Source organism: Gymnoscopelus braueri (assembly GCF_963280865.1).
Source record: "Gymnoscopelus braueri genome assembly, chromosome: 22".
Lineage (NCBI taxonomy): Eukaryota > Metazoa > Chordata > Actinopteri > Myctophiformes > Myctophidae > Gymnoscopelus > Gymnoscopelus braueri.
The window spans coordinates 32,990,176-33,007,704 of record NC_137624.1 but is presented as its reverse complement, the minus strand read 5'-3'; the positions used below and the strand labels follow the sequence as shown (position 1 = coordinate 33,007,704).

Here is a 17,529-nt window from a genome sequence, read left to right as displayed (position 1 = left end):
TTCAGTGCCAATTAAATTTAAAAAAAAATCACACCCAGTGTGAAGTGGGCGGTGTGGTCACAGTGATCATCACAGTGATGGAAGAAGTGATGGAAGAAGTGATGGAAGAAACCATAACTTAAAAAAAACACATTTATGTTTTTTTTTAAGTTATGGTCCTATTTATAGGGCTATGCACATGTGTCATGTTTCCCTAGCCAATCACAGTCCTGAATAGCTTTTATGCTGACCTCTCGCACCCGTCTTTAGCCTTAGTAAGCCTTGGGTTTAAAGTGCGCACACTTTCCCATTTTTAGGAGTATTTTTCTAACATGTCTTTTGGTGTGGGAGGAAAATCACGTGAACACAGGGAGAACATGCAGACTCCACCGACACAGAAGGATGCCAGACAGGACCTTGTTGCTGTGAGGCTAAACAGCGCTAACCAACCGAGCCACCGTGCCAAGGGAAAAGGAACGGCAGTGTTTACTGATCCCCGGGGGAGGGGTGATTACTTTTAGTGTTCAACCCGGCTGATGGCTGCTCAGATGAGTCGGATGAGAGCACAGGGTTCGGAAGTGTTAGGGGTTAAGTGTCTTCCTCAAAGACACTTAAACGCATACTGAGCCGAGGGTCGAACCGGTGACCTCCCAATGCCCAGATGGCCACTTCTAACGACTCAGCTATGGCTGCCCTTTGTTATCATACTGTATGTGTTGTAGTGAGTAGCCTACAGTGCTAACTGGTTAACTAGTAGGGAAAGTAGTAAAGTGTTGACAATTCTTGTGTTGAATTTCATGAAGGCAGAGCCAGAGACAATACACTGAAGGTTTCTGGTTCGATCCCCAGGTGTGCCTGGCTGCGTTCTGAAGTGTCCTTGAACAAGACACTGAACACCACCCGATGAGCCGGTTGATGCTTTATACTATACCGGTGTGTGAATGCAATGGACATTGTAAAGAGCTTTGGATGAAACTATATAAATGCACCATTTACCATGAAAAGGTTAATACTGGGCATGGTGATTTCTTTGCAAGGAGACTACGGCTGTTCCCTGCAGCTCATACTGTGAGTACATTGTGTCTTTGAAGAGACTCTAGCGTCATTATCCAGTGATGCTTGTCTTCTTGCCCTCTCAATCATCCATACATGAGTGTTTACAACGCAGATGGCCCATAGAGATACGGATGGATGACAAAGTTTGTATTTGTGTGTGCGTGTGTGTGTGTGTGTGTGAGAGAGAGATTGCTGTGAAGAGCAAGCTATAGCTTAGACAAAGCACAGTATGTACACAGTAACAAATGGACCCTTATGCGTCCATTTTGGACCCTTTGAAGTTAGATTAACACTGGAATTTTACTGTGTATAAGGTTCCATTCATGTTATGTTTTGGAATGGAATCTAGATCCTAGGGTGTGTTGGCAGCTATGGATGAGCTGCAACGATAACAATAAGTGTGTACATATTGACACGAGTGTTGTCATATTTGTATTGCAGACACGCGAGTTGTGTAAATTGCACGGTGCAAATCATAAGGCCATTGATTCAAGGCAGAGAAGATTTGCTGATGTGACCTCCTTAGTCAGAAGTCACGGAAAACAGCGATGGGTCATATTACATTCTACTGACCATACGTCACCATACTCATACTCGCCATACAGCAAAATGTACATAAAATGATATGTCCGATATTAATTGGACCCACTGCAAATTCAAAGGGGCTCACTATGCTTGCGATTAAAACACCAATTCAGGAATGCATCAATTATCTTTATGGTTTACATGCTTATAAGCAGAGTTTATCCACATGTCTTACTGACTTGTGACCATGAGGCTTCTTTTCCAGGGAATCTTGTGTTCTCTGTATTACGAGCCTTCGTTTTGTCATTGTTTACATGTCAATAAGCACTTAAGTTGTAAAAATGTCATGTCATCTGTTTGGCCTTTTTAAATCAAGAACAGTACACTGGTCTGGTGGTTCTTCCATGGTAATTTGAGAGCCCTGGTTTTAACTGCTGCTCTCACCTTAAAGGAGTAGTTCACCCAAAAAAGTACTTATTTTCTATCAATTACACACCCCATGAAGCCTTGAATTCATGGAGATTTTGTCGCATTCCTGAGCCAATAATTTGATGACCGGTGGAGTCTCCTATTCAACGAGTCCTCCTATTGGTCATCAAATTATTGGCTCAGGAATGTGACTATGTAATTGATATAAAATAAGACATGTTTTGAGCAAACTACTCCTTAAACTTCAACTCCATTGTTGACAACGTCCTCAGGACACAAACAGGCTTTCAGCTTCGCTCTTACACCTCGTCAGCTACTTTAGCTGTGTGTGGACACAGTGTGTTAACCTGCTGTGTCTTCTTCCTGAGGCTGAGACACTGAACTCAACCAGTTTAACATGCTGGACTGCCATTGGTAAGGATTGTAACCTGTGGCCAACAATATGTCAAGTACATCATTTCCATCTCCTACAGTAGCTTTCCCTCCGTCGACAATCAATTCATCATTCAGCATAAGGGTTATTTGTTACAGCGTGTTACAAGCGAGCGAGCGAGAGAGCGAGAACCCTGGTCAAATACTCTTTTAGCTAATAATTTCTCTTAATGGTTTTTAATGTTTACTTTGAGCTCTCCGGTTTTAGTCACCAGATTCCTTTGGTTCCGAGACTGCCGTTTCTCCGTTTTGGCAGAGGTAGACACCTTATTTGCATGTGCATAAATTAATGACAGCCACATACTGCTAAATGATTAGTTAGTAGCAGAGTCCAGGGACCCTCTGGGTTCCTTGAGGGGGTCACAAATGGACCCTTCCATTTGTTCTCTATCAGAGTTGTTTTTTTGGATACCCATTTCATCCCGTGGGGGTGGGGGGCAGTTAGTGGTTAAGTGTTTTGCTCCCAGGGGGGGCTCTCTTAACCATTCAGCTATGGCCGCCCCAAAGTTAAGGAGGTCCCTGAGGTCATGGTTAGGGTTGGGATCCGGAACCGGAGGAACCAGAGCCAACATTGAGGAACCGGAATCGGTTCCATTTCCGGAACCGGTTTTATCACTGTCAGAGCTGGCACTTGGACTTCACGTCTGCTATACAATTACAATACCGGTGGTTCTCAAACATTCTAACTTCAAGGACCATCATAACTCTCAGAGTTGCAGACCTGTAAGGATCCATTTGGAACCCTTAATAGGAATCGTGAAAGGGAACCGTTAAGGTTCGTTAACATCCTAAAGGAAGTGGTGGTTATAGTGACATCAACACTCACTGAGTGGTTGGGTTGGTTTGTTGGGTGCCGTCTCATCTGCGTTCTCGGCGTCGGATGTCTTATCCCCTTCTTCGGCGCCGTGCTCCGCCCCTCGCTCCCTCCGCTCCTTGTGGCTGGACTTGCGTCGGTGCCGTCTCCTGCGCTGGTAGCTCTTGGGAACGTGCACGCCGATGTACACCGTGTGGTGACCTGCAACAAGCAGCAGCGACAACAATGCCAAGGAATGGAGGTCAGATTATACGTTTACCGGTTACATGTTGAAGAAATGTACAAAACAATGTGTGTGGTTATCAGTAGAGGAAACTCAATTCAGGATGACAAACATCAACCGTGCTCGTCGGTGTCGGTGTGTGTGTGTACAGTTTGCATTAAAGTTTGCATTACTACACAGTACATTCCTGAGTGTTTTAACGGTGCTGTTAAGTCAGGGGACCCCCAGGGGTCATTGAGGACTCATTTTGCTGGGGTCCCTAGCAAAATGAGTTAATATAGCATCAAAATCTGTTTAACCAATTTAGACCCATCTATGTCAGCTATTTATAAAAAATAAAAATAAAATCTTGAATGGGGTTCTCTACCACAAAATATTTTCAGAAGGGGGTCTGTGGCCAAATACATATTAATTTGTGGGTCCTTGACATGAATACATTTGTAAACCACTATTGAGTGATGTTTTGGTTAAAACAAACAGTTTTTTTATTAACCACTTGAACCCTAATGTCCCTGTTCTGGGGTGAACAGTCACCAAAAATACCCTGTCTCAACGCATCGCGACCGAGCCATCATCGTGACAGGCTATTTTCAATGAAGAGATTTGGTGTTGAGGGAAAAAAAGGAGTTGGCATAGTACGGAGCCCTGGGGGATCAATTAAGTATAAGGCTTGAGTGGTTAAAAAGTTAAAGCTCTAAATTCTGATCATGATAACTGCTATAGTGTTTATTCCAATTTCACTTGTTTATCCCGTATCCTGTGTGATTGGATGAAATTGGTATTCTGATTGGTAAAGAGCTGGAGAGACGGGGAGACCCCCGTTACTGAACAAACACTGACATTGTACAAAATAATGTATTCACAGAGTTCCAAATGGATAAATTCACAAAGAGGATTTCACTGTGTAGGTAAAAATAGTCAAAACCTGCTTAGCTACGTTTCTATTGTATTCTGTCAATGTTCCAGGTCATTTCCTAAAGTTCAGGCAAGAGGAAATTTGTTGTACAGTTGTACAGAAACCTTTTTAACTCAAATAAATACTAACAATTTCTTGTACAGCAGCCCATACAGGAAATGACAAAAGGAAGCAATTTTTGGATAGTAAGAGAGGGGGGGGGGGGGAGACAGAGAGAAGGATACAGAGAGAAGACTGAAGCCCAGTGTTGCCATGTCTGCTTATTATAAACAACTTTGGGCTTGTTTTTCTGTAAAGTGGCTTATAAATATTGGTGGTTGCATATTTTTGGGCTCGTTTCTAAAAGTGTAGTTGCTTACTTAAAAAAAAATGATTATGTTTAAACCAGTGTTTCTCAAACATTTTCATGTCAAGGACCTCCAAATAAATGAGTACCGGTATTTGTCCACGGATCCCCCGTACCAGATTTGTGTTGTTAAAATGTTTCAAAAATATTCCATTCATTTAGCCCTTTTTTCCTCAAGGTTTTATTTTGAAATTAGCAGATCTACAAGCTAACGCATCGCATGAGCTTGTAGATCAGCTATTTTCAAATAGCCGATGTCTATAGGTTTAACATGCTCTTGGCCTAGGTTGCTTCTTTTGGGCTTGTTTTCATAAAACAGGTTGCTTATTTCTCTCGCAAAATCTGGCAATGATTGAAGCCTCACAGATACAGATTAGAAGATTTATTTGTAATTGTCTCAAAAATGTGGTCTTTTATTGACCTAGACAAAAATAGATGGGACACCCACCTCGCACCACTAGTAGCTGATACCAGCTTAAATACATTTCCCAGTAGCTTGTGAGTAGTTTCACTGCTCTCACAATGATGTAGCTTCTACTGTATGTAGTTCATCAATTTTTTCCCACCATGACGCAAGCAAAAAACTACATTTTCTGTGGCACATCAACATAAAATAGCACAACAGAAGAGTTTTATGTACGGTACAATTTGTTCATCACATCTAAGAGAGAAGTCTATACTGTACCTCCACCCATTTGTGGCTTTTACAGTCAAATGTTTTATTCAGTCCCTCAGTGTCATAACATGTTATGTTGTTACAAAGTACTTTTACTAAGTAACTTGTAGCGTAGCTAACTACTTGAGTTTTTAGCATATAGCCCAGTATAGCTGGCTGTCAGCAGCGTTGGACGGGATTACGATGTGTTGTACATCTTGGATTTTAATCCATCTAACTCTATCCTGATATTAGTGGGAAGATAACATTACATTGAACCAACTCAGATACCTAATAGTATTATGCGAGTATTATGGGATGAAGCAATTGAAGGGGGACATCTGTCATGTAGCCATGGTAACACATGCTCTGAATATTGACAGATTGTCACGAGAGAGGAGAGGAGGAGACTAGACATTATATGATGTTTAGTTTGAGGAGTCAGAAATAAAAACAGAATGATAACATTAACAGAGACCATTGCAACTCTGAGAGTGTACAAAATATAACCAAATGGACCCTGACTACTGTAATGGTCCAAAAACAAAAGGTTGATCAGACGACACTGGCTCCCTGCATGTCAAATAATCAAATTCAAAATACTACTGTTGGTTTGTAAAGCATAATAATTCCTTTTAACAGGTCATTCATGAAAGTCCTTGCGGTCTTGTTTCCAATGAGAACATGTGAGCAATTGGGGTTAAGAGTCTTGCTCAGGGACAAATTTCATATCATCGGCACATATGCTGGGATAGCCTGGAATCGAACCTGGGGCAACCAGGGCCAGCTGGTTCCCTAGTCGGGCTCACTAACCACTCAGCTATGGCCGCCCCTCAGCATTGAATGGTTTTGAGCCAAAATACATTTCTGATCTTGTGGCGATATCATGATCCATCCAGACCGCTCAGGTCATCTGGCAAAGGTCTACTTTCTGTCCCCAGAATCACAACTTGTGGAGAAGCAGCATTCAGTTTTTATGCACCACACGTCTGGAGCAAACTCCCAGAAAACTTGCAACTCTCAGTTCTTTTTAAATCACTGCTAAAAACCTTTCGGTTTGCTCCTGCCTTTTTTTCTTAATTAATCTTCTGCACTGTCATTTTACTATTATTTTCCTGTATTCAAATGTCCTTTTTTTTTCCTTCTCTCTCTGGGTGCCCTGAATAGATATTTCCTATTAAGCAAATTAGATGTTTAACTTAATTTTCTTCTTCCTTTTTACTGTATTGAAATGTCCTTTTAGTTTAATGTTTTTCCTTTGCTTAATGGTTTACATGAAGCACATTGAACTGCCTTGTTGTTGGAATGTTCTATACAAATAAACATGCCTGGCATATACACTCTCAGAGTTAATTTAACTCAGGCTTAATCTCTCATCTCACCTTCGACCTCCTCTTCATCACAGACGTGTTTGACGAAGGATGCTCCCCTGTCCAGAACGGGATCGTCCTCCACTCCTCTGAAAGATACAAAGGGAAGAAATCAATGTGGAACAAAGCCCTCAAACTCACGACACTGCTGGAAACAGTAGCCTATGAAAAGAACTTGGTCAATGTTTGATAGTGATCAAACACATTTGTTACTTAGGTTCAGCTTTCGTTTTATTTTTCATTTTTGTTACCGTGATAATGATCAATGAGAGTCTGAGGATTTAGGACAGAAATGAGTGTAGTGCGGTTTGCGAGTACTGTAGAAATTTCTATCGATACACCGAGAAGTGGTTCTAACTTGACGCTAAAGACCCATTTCTACTCCCGGATACATACTGTATACAGCTGTACAATGTTGGTGCTTGTGTGGTAGACTCGTATAGGACATGAAAAGACTGCCGCTTTAAATAACCAACATCATTTATTTACCACATGCCAATCAATCACTGACACTATGTTCCTTTGGGATATATGGCCCACCACCGTTATTATGACCTGTAAGGTCAATGTTAGGTTACCATGAAACATAAGCCTGATAATCACCTCTATTCAGCGACCCACCACTGTGTGTAGCAGCATGAGAAAGAATAATCAATTCTCTTTCATTTGGACCTGTCACTCTAACGCCCTATGTCTCTTACTATGGCACAATTACTGTACAATCCACATGCACACCTCCGCAAATGAGATTTCATACATTTATCCATTATGTTGTCCTCCACACACAGCATACTATCATATTCATTGTGAGAGAGAATGCAGCGTGGGTTCCAAAAAATGATGACTGCACAGAAATGACTGAAGACCGCTATCAAGATAGGATTGCCTTTCCCTTTATCCTATGTTTCTCGATTGTCCAAGAGCAGAGCAACCCGAAAAAAAATCTACGTTTGTGCATAGAGCATCCAGTCATCTCCCTTTCTAACCAAAATATAACTTGAAAACATTTATTCTCGATTGCAAGTTCATCCATTAACGTTTGTACAGGTGTTCACATCAAATTTGAACAAACACGACCATCTTCATCTGCCCACGGTCTCATACACTGATACTATACGGATACTGTCGGATAGCCTATAGGATACCATTAAAATAGATCTACAAGCGCACAACGTGATGTGTTGTGAGCTTGTAGATCTGTTGGGGTTCTTTTTTTTCCAGGCTCGATAGTACTGCATCGATATAGGATATACTGTGACCTGCCTTATCTATGGCCTCAATGACAGCAAGACACAGGTTCCTGATGTATGCGGAAGGGCTTAAGTTTAGTTCCTTGTCGCACTTTGTTGGCAATGACTGACAGTTCCCCTTTCATTAGAAATCTATACAGCAGTTCCTGGAAGGTTAAGGAATGTGGCTGCTCCAGTCCAGGAACGTACAGGCTAGACACAGGCTAGGCCTAGTACAGGCCCCAAACGGTTAGCTAGATGTTGTAACCCCGATCTCACTAACATCAAGGAAGACGACTTCCATGTTAAACTGTATTCCCATAAGGCTTGCATCACAGCAAGAATACAATGACTGCATACAGTGCCTGTTACTACATCACTGTAAGCCTGTGATGTGACAATAACGTTGAGTCATATTCTCATCTCAAACCCAAACAGGTGAGATATGTCAGTAAGTGTTTCTTCCGCTGAGAGACCAAATTTCTACCATTCACAGCTTGGTCAGGGGAGATATTGCGCTATGAGCTTCAGGCAGGCAGTGTTACTAGTTAACCAGGTGTCCCACCCGGCCGACACCAGGGTCCACACATTTCTCAGTGGAAGAAAAAGAGACAACCTCCAACCACTGCACATGTACTGGTTATATTACCATACAGATTTATTAAAATAATGTTTTTACGCATCGACAAAGGAGCCAATATACAATAGACAAGTGGTTTTCAGGTCCGGGGACCCCCAGGGGTGCTTGAGGGGTTACGGGCGGTCCCCAGCTAAATGATTGATAGTTAGGAACCAAAAGGACCGTTGGAGATCTATCACTCTGAGAGTGTACGAATGGAACCAAATGGACCCTTACGGAAAGGTCCATTGGTTCCATTCGTACACTCTTGGAGTTATGAGGTCCGTGGCCTAATGCATACCAAATTGGGGGGGGGGGGGGGGGGGGGGGGGATCCTTAAAATCGAAAAAAGTTTGAGAACCACTGCAATAGACTATCTTCTCCATTCCCACTGACAGACTAATCCCCGATGGACATGATCACAGTGAGAAATGGGGTAAGTAAGTCCCCCGGAGGGAGGGAGGGGGGGGGGGGGGGGTGTACACAAACCACTAAATAAACAAAGTCAGGAAGGATACGACTTGTTCCTCTGATAACACTACAAGATCATCCGCATTTCCTCAGCGCAGCAGCATGGTCTTCTTATCCATTCATATCTAGCCTGGAGAAAGATGGAGGTACACAGCTTACAGCTGGCACCATAGTGCTGCCCAACCATCATCAGCACTAGAGCCAGCTGACCCCATGTATCAGTGTGGCCGATATACAGGCAGGCTATCATCTTACTTTTTTTTGACAACATCGGTAACTGTATGTATAGCCGATGCGTCCGATTTTTAAAGACATTTTCAAAAATAGCAGATCTACAAGCTCATAAACGCATTGCCTTTTTTGAAAAGTGGTTCAATAAAATGCAGTTCCGTTTCGTGTGTATTTTCTATGTACTCGTTGTTCATTGTATAATTATAACTCCATTATTTGTATTTATTTATTTGCTTATATTATGTTAAATGGACCCCACACATCCCCACAACAGACTATTCCATCTGCTGCCCTCTGGGAAGAGGTACCAGAGTATAAAGGCCAGAACAAGCAGACTGAAAGACAGTTTCCTCCCACAGGCTATTAGACTGCTAAATGAGTCTATGCGTTGAACTTCTGTGGTGTTACTTTGCATTGTATGCTGATCTTAGTATTTTTTACTGTTTTTAATGTATTTAAGCTTAGTATTGATATTTATGAACTGTTATATTTCTGTGTTTTTGGAGCACCTCCCCAACATAAGTTTTTAACAGTGTGTACTTGTACATCCTGGTTACAATAAATCACAATCTAAATATTCTCAAATGGAAACACGCACCATCAGTGGTGATGTAAGCAGCACCTAAGTCTATCTGTAGAGTACAGCACAGGTCAAAGAGATGATGAGGAGTGGCTTGGCATGGTGCCATCCAGCCAAGGCAAGCTATGCCAATATTGTACCTGCAGGCCTCTAAGCTTCTACCCTCCCTGTATGTCTATTGTTGCTAAAGGAAAAACAATGAAAGATAGAGTTCCCACGTAGCATAATGTGTAAAGAAACAAGATTCAAACAAGATTAAAGAGTTTTTTTTTTGTCATTCACTCATACAGGTACAATCAGCGAAAACAAAGAAATGCCATGCACACACAAAGTAAAATCCTCAGTGTTCATTTAGCCATTTGTAACTCTGATGGCATACAAATGCAACCAAATGGAACCATTTGGTTTGGTCAACAATGTTTCCACAGTGGGTTGTCTTTATCATGGAATCTCTAAATAGTATATTATTTGATATGGTAAATTAAAGGTGATGCGAGTGATAATGTTTTGGGGGTTAAAATAAATGTAAAATAGCTCTATATTCTGATAGTAATCATTACAATAAGAGTGCTTGTTCAGTAGCAGGAGTACTCTCAGTCTCTCTAGCCCTTTGATAGACAGAAAATGCATTTTCAGGTCGGGATACCAATTTCATCCAACCAGGAGAGATAATTAATCCAGAAGGATACAGGATAAACAAGTGAAAGTGTTCAGCCAAAAAGAAAATGAGCAGACGAAACTGGAAAAGGTGAAGCTGATAAATGGGCTCTCTCTCTCTCAAACAGGAGACCTGTTACTGAACAAACACTCTTATAGAGAGAAATGATTACAATCAGAATATAGACCTTTAACTTTTTAACAATTTGTTTTTGTCTTAAGATATTACTTATAGCATCTTTAAGTACTATACGTGTCACACTCACAATGTCCACATACCTGCATCACCCTTCTACTGTATTCTGTGTGACGATGACGAACACACAATTAGTCACAAGTGTCTCTTTTGTTGACTTTGTTAAGGCCTTCGCCTCGACCGACCCCAGTAACAACAACAGTGCCTTGAGGTGTAACTGACAGTATTGGTTAACTATTTACTGAACGTCTGTTTCAGGAGAAAACATTATCCTGACCAAAAACGGGCAAACAGGGAGAGTAAAGGCTTTGTTCAGACTGCAGCCAAATACCATTTGTTTCTCAAATTCAATCTTTAGGACTGACTGTCCAGTGTCCACACTTGTTTTTCATTTTGTTTTTGTAATGGCATATTCGTCTGGTTTCCAGGCAAAATCTGGATAGGCCAAAATCGGATTTTGGCTGCTAGTCTGAACAGGTTTGCCGAGTACATTATGGTCAAACTGGTCTATATTTGATCAAATATGATCGTTTGCCCATCTACAGACAAGTCTGAAGAATCCGCAAGGATTATTTCACTCTTTAGTAATCTTGTGGAGAATGCAGTTAAGAGTATGTGAAAGAACCACTGCACCAGATCTTACTACTTGTACCTACATGCGATGTGAGAGTGTGGTTTAGCCAACACCAACTCGGGACTCCTGAGAAATCGCTGCCCTCCACACCCTCCTGTCTAACATCGGGGTCTAGAGCTCAGCATGTGTTGCTAGCTCCGCACCGCAGTGTAACTACATAGGTGGCGCGCCTCTTTCCTTTCCTGGCTGTGCCCTGGGTTGGCTCCCACAGTGTCAGATTGCTTGCTGCCACCAGTTCTATGGGTGTCTGACAGTGCCCAGCCAGCCTCATCCTTCTCTCTATGACCTTGTCTGTGACCCGCGGTAGGTCTCCGGCCCGTAGAGGTCCATGTTTCTGATGTGGTCCGCCCATGTGACACCAAGTGCCATTCGTAGCATTCTTGTGTACTAGACTCCATCCAGGGCCCTTTCCTGCTGTGCTGTTGAGTGTCTATGTCTCGGCCCCATACAGCAGTACCGACTCCACTGTGAGGGTCCATGTCTCTGCCCTATACAGCAGTACAGACTCCACTGTGAGGGTCTATGTCTCAGCCCTATACAGCAGTACAGACTCCACTGTGAGGGTCTATGTCTCAGCCCCATACAGCAGTACAGACTCCACTGTGATGGTCCATGTCTCTGCCCTATACAGCAGTACAGACTCCACTGTGAGGGTCTATGTCTCAGCCCCATACAGCAGTACTGACTCCACTGTGAACCAAAAATAGTCTCCTCATTGAATGGTGAAACAGCAATGTATCTCACCAATTGGGACTAGTTACATCATCATGACAAGGTAGGTAACTACATAAACTAAACCTTTATTAAATGGGGGGTCCTGGAAATGAAGAAGGCAGAATCGCTGCTGTAGCTCGTTGGTTCTCAAAGTGGCGTCCGGGGGTCCCCAGCAAAATGTGTTAATATAGCATCACAATAATTTTAACCACTTTAACCTTTTATATTTTGGCGATTAAAAAATAGAAGATATACAAGCTCATAGCGCTGCACCAAGTGCTGCGCTATATGAGCTTGTAGATTCTGCTTCTTTTTTTTTTATCGTGAAAATTTTTGCAAATCTTTGAACATTTGTTACTCAAATCTTTGCTTCTGGGGTGGTCCCTGGAACAAAATATTTTGACATGGGAGTCCGCGGCCAAATACATATCATTTTGGGGGTCCTTGACATGGAAAAGTTTGAGAATCACTGCTGTAGCCGACTTGAGTGCAGTTGAAAACAGGTCATGTAGCGGCCAGGCCTTCAGTATGTCCTTACAGAAGAAGAACAAGGATAAGTCATATTGCATAATCTGTACCAGCCAGGTACAGTCTCAACCTTCTGGGACCATGCTGCTCACTGCGTGCTGCTGAGGGCTGTGACACTTTGGAGGAATATATAAATATCATGCAACGCAACGCCGACGCACCCTAGGAGACTTGCAGAGAATTTTTTTTTTTCCAATTGAAACCTATATTAATATATTGCTGAATAATGTCAACTTGTTAGGATATGGCAATAAAAAAAACTGACGGGTAAAAGCGAATCGTGTGGATGTGAGGATCCACATGGGAACAGTGGGGGGCTCCCACTAGATGAAGGTCCAGAGGACTGAAACGTCGGTCAATTTGAATAAAAACTGATGGTGCTGAGCAAGAGCAGTGTGTGGGATTTTTGTTCATGTAATGTTTTTCATGATTGAATTCATAAATGAAATTTAAAAAAATCTAATAATTTCCATAAAAAAATAAATGAAATTCAAAAAAACATCTTAGTAGTGAAAATAGCTGATCTACAAGCTCACAACGCGGCAAAAAGGGAGCTTGTAGATCTGCTATTTTCACTAGTTTGGGTCCTTTTTTCATTCTCTGCTATGGCACGCTCAACATGATTGGCTGAGCGTGCCCTGGGTTAAGGGTCACATTGATTGGTTGGATGTGCCCTGGGTGAGGGAGGGTCACAGCAACCAGCTGCACTGATCTGTGGTGAGCTTCCAGTGGTGGAAAGTAACTAAGTACATTTACTCAAGTGCTGTATTTTAATACAATTTTAAAGGCACTTATACTTCACTTTAGTATTTCCATGTTGTTATACTATATATATATATACACTTGTTATACTCCACTACATCTCATAGGCAACTATTGTACTTTTTATTCCACTAAATGATTTGATGTCTTTAGTTACTTTGTAGATTTAGATTATTATTACAAAGCATGCATGAATCACTTAAGCCCCATTTTATACTTTGACTATTAAAACATAGCCGATCTACAAGCTCACAACGTTTGAAAAATTATGAATACAGGCGTTTTACTAGTATTTGTATTATATTGTGGTACATTGCTACACTGACTTAAGTCTAAGATCTGAGTATACTTCTTCCAACCTACTGTGAGCCTCCTGGATGACTGTGTGGGACTCAATAAACCCACACTGGTGTTATGAATGAAGAGCTGAGAACACAGGTTCAGGCCACCAGGGATCAGGATCATCTCAAAGCTTCATCACAGCACCACTCACCCAACCAACACCAGTTACAGGGCTGCTGTAATGGGGGCCAGCATAACCACATGAACCCTAGCGCAGTGCTTCTAGAACTTTTTCATGTCAAGGAGCCCCAAATGAATATGCATTTGGCCGCAGACCCTCATCTGAAAATGTTTTGTGCCAGGGAGCCCCAGAAGAGAAGATGTGTAAAATACATTCTAAATACTTTCTAGATTTTTTTTTTTTTTATGTTTAAAAATAGCAGACCCCACTTTGAGAACCACTGCCCTATCGCTCCTACTGTGGGGCAAATATTCAGTGAAAATGTCAGCTCTACAAGCTGACAACGCAATGCATTGTGAGCTTGTAGAGCTGCTACTTTTGACAAAGATATAGTGTAGAGCCTAGTAGAGGCCAGGGTCAACAAAGTACAGTATATAGGGTTTAAGTGGTAAATGGATAAAACCTTATGTTAGTGTTTGAAGGTGGTCTCCCTACTCTTCCATTGAGACATTTAGACCCTGGTGCCGGGTAGTACTGGTTGACAAGTAGTGCTGCCTGAAGCTCATAAGTGCATTATTCTCCCCTGCCCTGGCCAAGCAAGCAGCGATTCTGTTTTGGTTGGAAGAGAGCGGTAGAAGTTTGGTCTCCCACACGGGGAGGGTTCAAATCCTGGGTACTAGGACATTAAATTTACAGATTGCAGCTTTAGTCTCAAAGTGCATGCGTGTGTGTGTGTGTCACTGCTATACATAGACTGACCATTGTTAATGTGAAGAAGCAGAGATGTGCTCATTCATAGTTCTCAGCATCCCATTGTGGAAGTTTAAAAAAGGCTCAGTAGTGCAGTACAGGAACATTAGTGATCGACTGACAAGGGTGTCTTGACTTGAGAAGAACACTGGAACAGAACAGGTATGATGAAGAAACAGCGACTACGTAAAAGTTAACTCTTATCTGCTCTGCGGTCCTGCGTGGCACAAAAGATCATTCATGCCACAGGAATCCACCACACAAGGTGCAGACAGTACGAGGAGGAAGCGGGAGACAAAAGGATGCCACTCTAGCATATCACAAACACTGTAATAACATTTCATAATAATCCAAAAGACAAAGACACTGAAGAATGAGGAATCACTTCCTTGCTCCATTAAGAGTTTCAGATCCCTTTTGACACCAGACCATATACTGTACGTAGGCTCTGGGTATTTCTAGCATATGCCTCAGAACCATTAAGCCATACACATGTATTTGATAATACTAACTCCTGTTAAGGGACAAAGAGACAAGCAGTGTATGACATATTATTGTCATGCATTAGCGTGACAATATTATCACACACACACACACACACACACACACACACACACACACACACACACACACACACACACACACACACACACACACACACACACACACACACACACACACACACACACACACACACACACACACACACACACACACACACACACACACACACGTTGAGTTATGCATTAGGCCACGGACAGACCCCCCATAACTGGAACCAAATGGACACGGGTCCATTTACTTCCATTTGTCCACCCTCAGAGAGTCTAACTAGCAACCATGTAGCTGGGGACCCCCTGGAACCCTGTCAAGGACACCTGGGGGTCCCTGCCGGACCACACTTTGAGAACCACTGTATTAGGCTACACAAAATTCACATTTATCCATTCGTGAATTAACACAGAGGATTTGTTTTTTACTGTGTAACTAAGATGTGTCATGCAAGTCAACCATCATCACACTCGGCATTCAGGTCATTACGCAATATGTAAACTAATTTCTACAGATTTTTGGGGTGGTGTCACTGTGAGACCCCTTGACCACATGCTCCTACCGTCTGAATGCTTGACCGATATCTTAACACGTGCCAGCCTAGCGCTCTCTGGTGCAGCCGATCTCTGAATAAGTGGTTCTTCTCAATTTGGGGCCAGGGGACCACCATGGGGTCCTTGTGTGGAATTGTCAAACATCAGTATTGTAATGTAAGCTTCATTTACAAGAAGTGTATACAATAAGAACAACAATTATTTTGACCATAGTTTGCCTCATGTGGCATGGAGTTATGGACACAAAACCATATCCAACAATAAAGATTTGTCTGAGAGACAATCTCATCAAATGGGGGTCAGTGGCTCTAACAAGCCAATAAATTAGGGTCCTTATTCGTGTGAAAGGGGGTTGAGAAGCATTGATCTATTAGACCTATTAGACCCAGAGCCTGTCACAGTCAATTAAACTGACTGTGACAGGCTCTGGGGACCAGATTAGCAACAGCTCAGCCCATCAGCCATCAGTCATACTGTATACTGTAGAGGCACGTGCTGCTAATCTATAATAACAACCGTTTATGTCACTTAAATGAATGACAATAATATGTCATACACTGCTTTATGTCACTTAAATGCATGACAATAATATACCATACACTGCTTGTGTCCTTTATTATGCATCTAGGCTGTAAGATGCCTGGTTACCAGATGTCACATGTAACCCAATACTGAGCATAAGCACATGCATGAACCTCAAAACTGCACATAGATTGTAACTGAGTGTAACCAGAATGTAACCAAAATGTAACCAAATGGACCCTTAACGGGTCCATTTGGTTACATTGTATACACTCTCAGTTAAATCGATTAGCCCTGTGTACACGAGATCTAGAAGGAAACTAGCCCTCATGTCATATCATGAAAGTCATGGATGAACTTCAACCTGGTGTTTGCACTTTCTCCCTTTTTGGTCCGTACCTCTACATAAACGTTCAAATTTCAAATATAAAGTGGTTACCCCATGGCCACGGATGTTAACATTGTGTACGGGCCGTCAAATGTACCCGTATCTTCCGTATTGTTCAATAAAAAAAGCATTTTAATCCGATCGGTGGCCATTTTCTTCGTATTTTCTCCACATGCTTTCAACTTCGCGACCCTATCGGTCGGGAGGTGTATTGCACTCTGATACATTGTAACTATGAGAAAACCAATCGGATTAAAACGCTTTTTATTGAACACTACGAAAGATACGGGTACTTCTGACGGCCCGTACATAATTGTAACATCCGTGGCCATGGGGTAAGCACTTTATATTTGAATCTGAACGTTTATGTAGATGTACAGGCTAAAAAGGGAGAAAGTGCAAACACCAGGTTGAAGTTCATCCATGACGGTCGTGACAGACGACCGTCGTGTATCCATGGCTAAAGGGAAACCAAACAGGGGAAACTCACTTGCTTTTGTCCGAACTCATCTCGTCAAACTTTGTTGAAAGATGTTCCAAGTATCACCAGCTGTCCAGACAGTTCTCTATGTCTTGTCTTATCGGTCCAGTAAAATAAAATACAAATAAAAAAACTGCACACGATTTGGGGTTTGAGATTTACGCGCTTTTGAAACCAAGTCAAGTCAGTTGCACCTCTGATTCCAAACGAGTCAATTTAATGTGTCCTCCTCTCGTTTGGTCCGAATGTAAAGGTGATATTATTATTCTCTATTTTCTTTACATTTAAACGCTGAAGACTCATGTCATGCTAGGTTTGCTCATGCTGGGAGAAGTTGAGTTGAGATGTGTTTGTGTTGAGAAGGAGCTAGAGCTCTCTGTATCTGAAGGCAAGCTGCAGGCAGCGTGTCTTGTTCCATTTTTAAAGCACCCTCCTCTCCCTCCCTCCTCCTCT

General features: G+C 42.1%; 1 protein-coding gene across 2 annotated transcripts in view; it reads right to left on the bottom strand.

The window, feature by feature from the left end:
• The window catches only part of LOC308077741 (electrogenic sodium bicarbonate cotransporter 1-like), a 64,944-nt gene extending 47,467 nt beyond the window's left edge, over positions 1 to 17,477 (bottom strand). For both annotated transcript variants that reach the window (XM_080418634.1, XM_080418635.1), the window contains exons 1-3: positions 17,086 to 17,477; positions 6,758 to 6,834; positions 3,248 to 3,436 (exon numbers count right to left, since the gene is read on the bottom strand). In XM_080418634.1, the coding sequence (XP_080274760.1) occupies positions 3,248 to 3,436; positions 6,758 to 6,834; positions 17,086 to 17,105 (286 nt within the window). In that variant the 5' untranslated portion in view covers positions 17,106 to 17,477. The remainder of the gene's footprint in view (positions 1 to 3,247; positions 3,437 to 6,757; positions 6,835 to 17,085) is intronic.
• Positions 17,478 to 17,529: the final 52 nt, after the last annotated feature.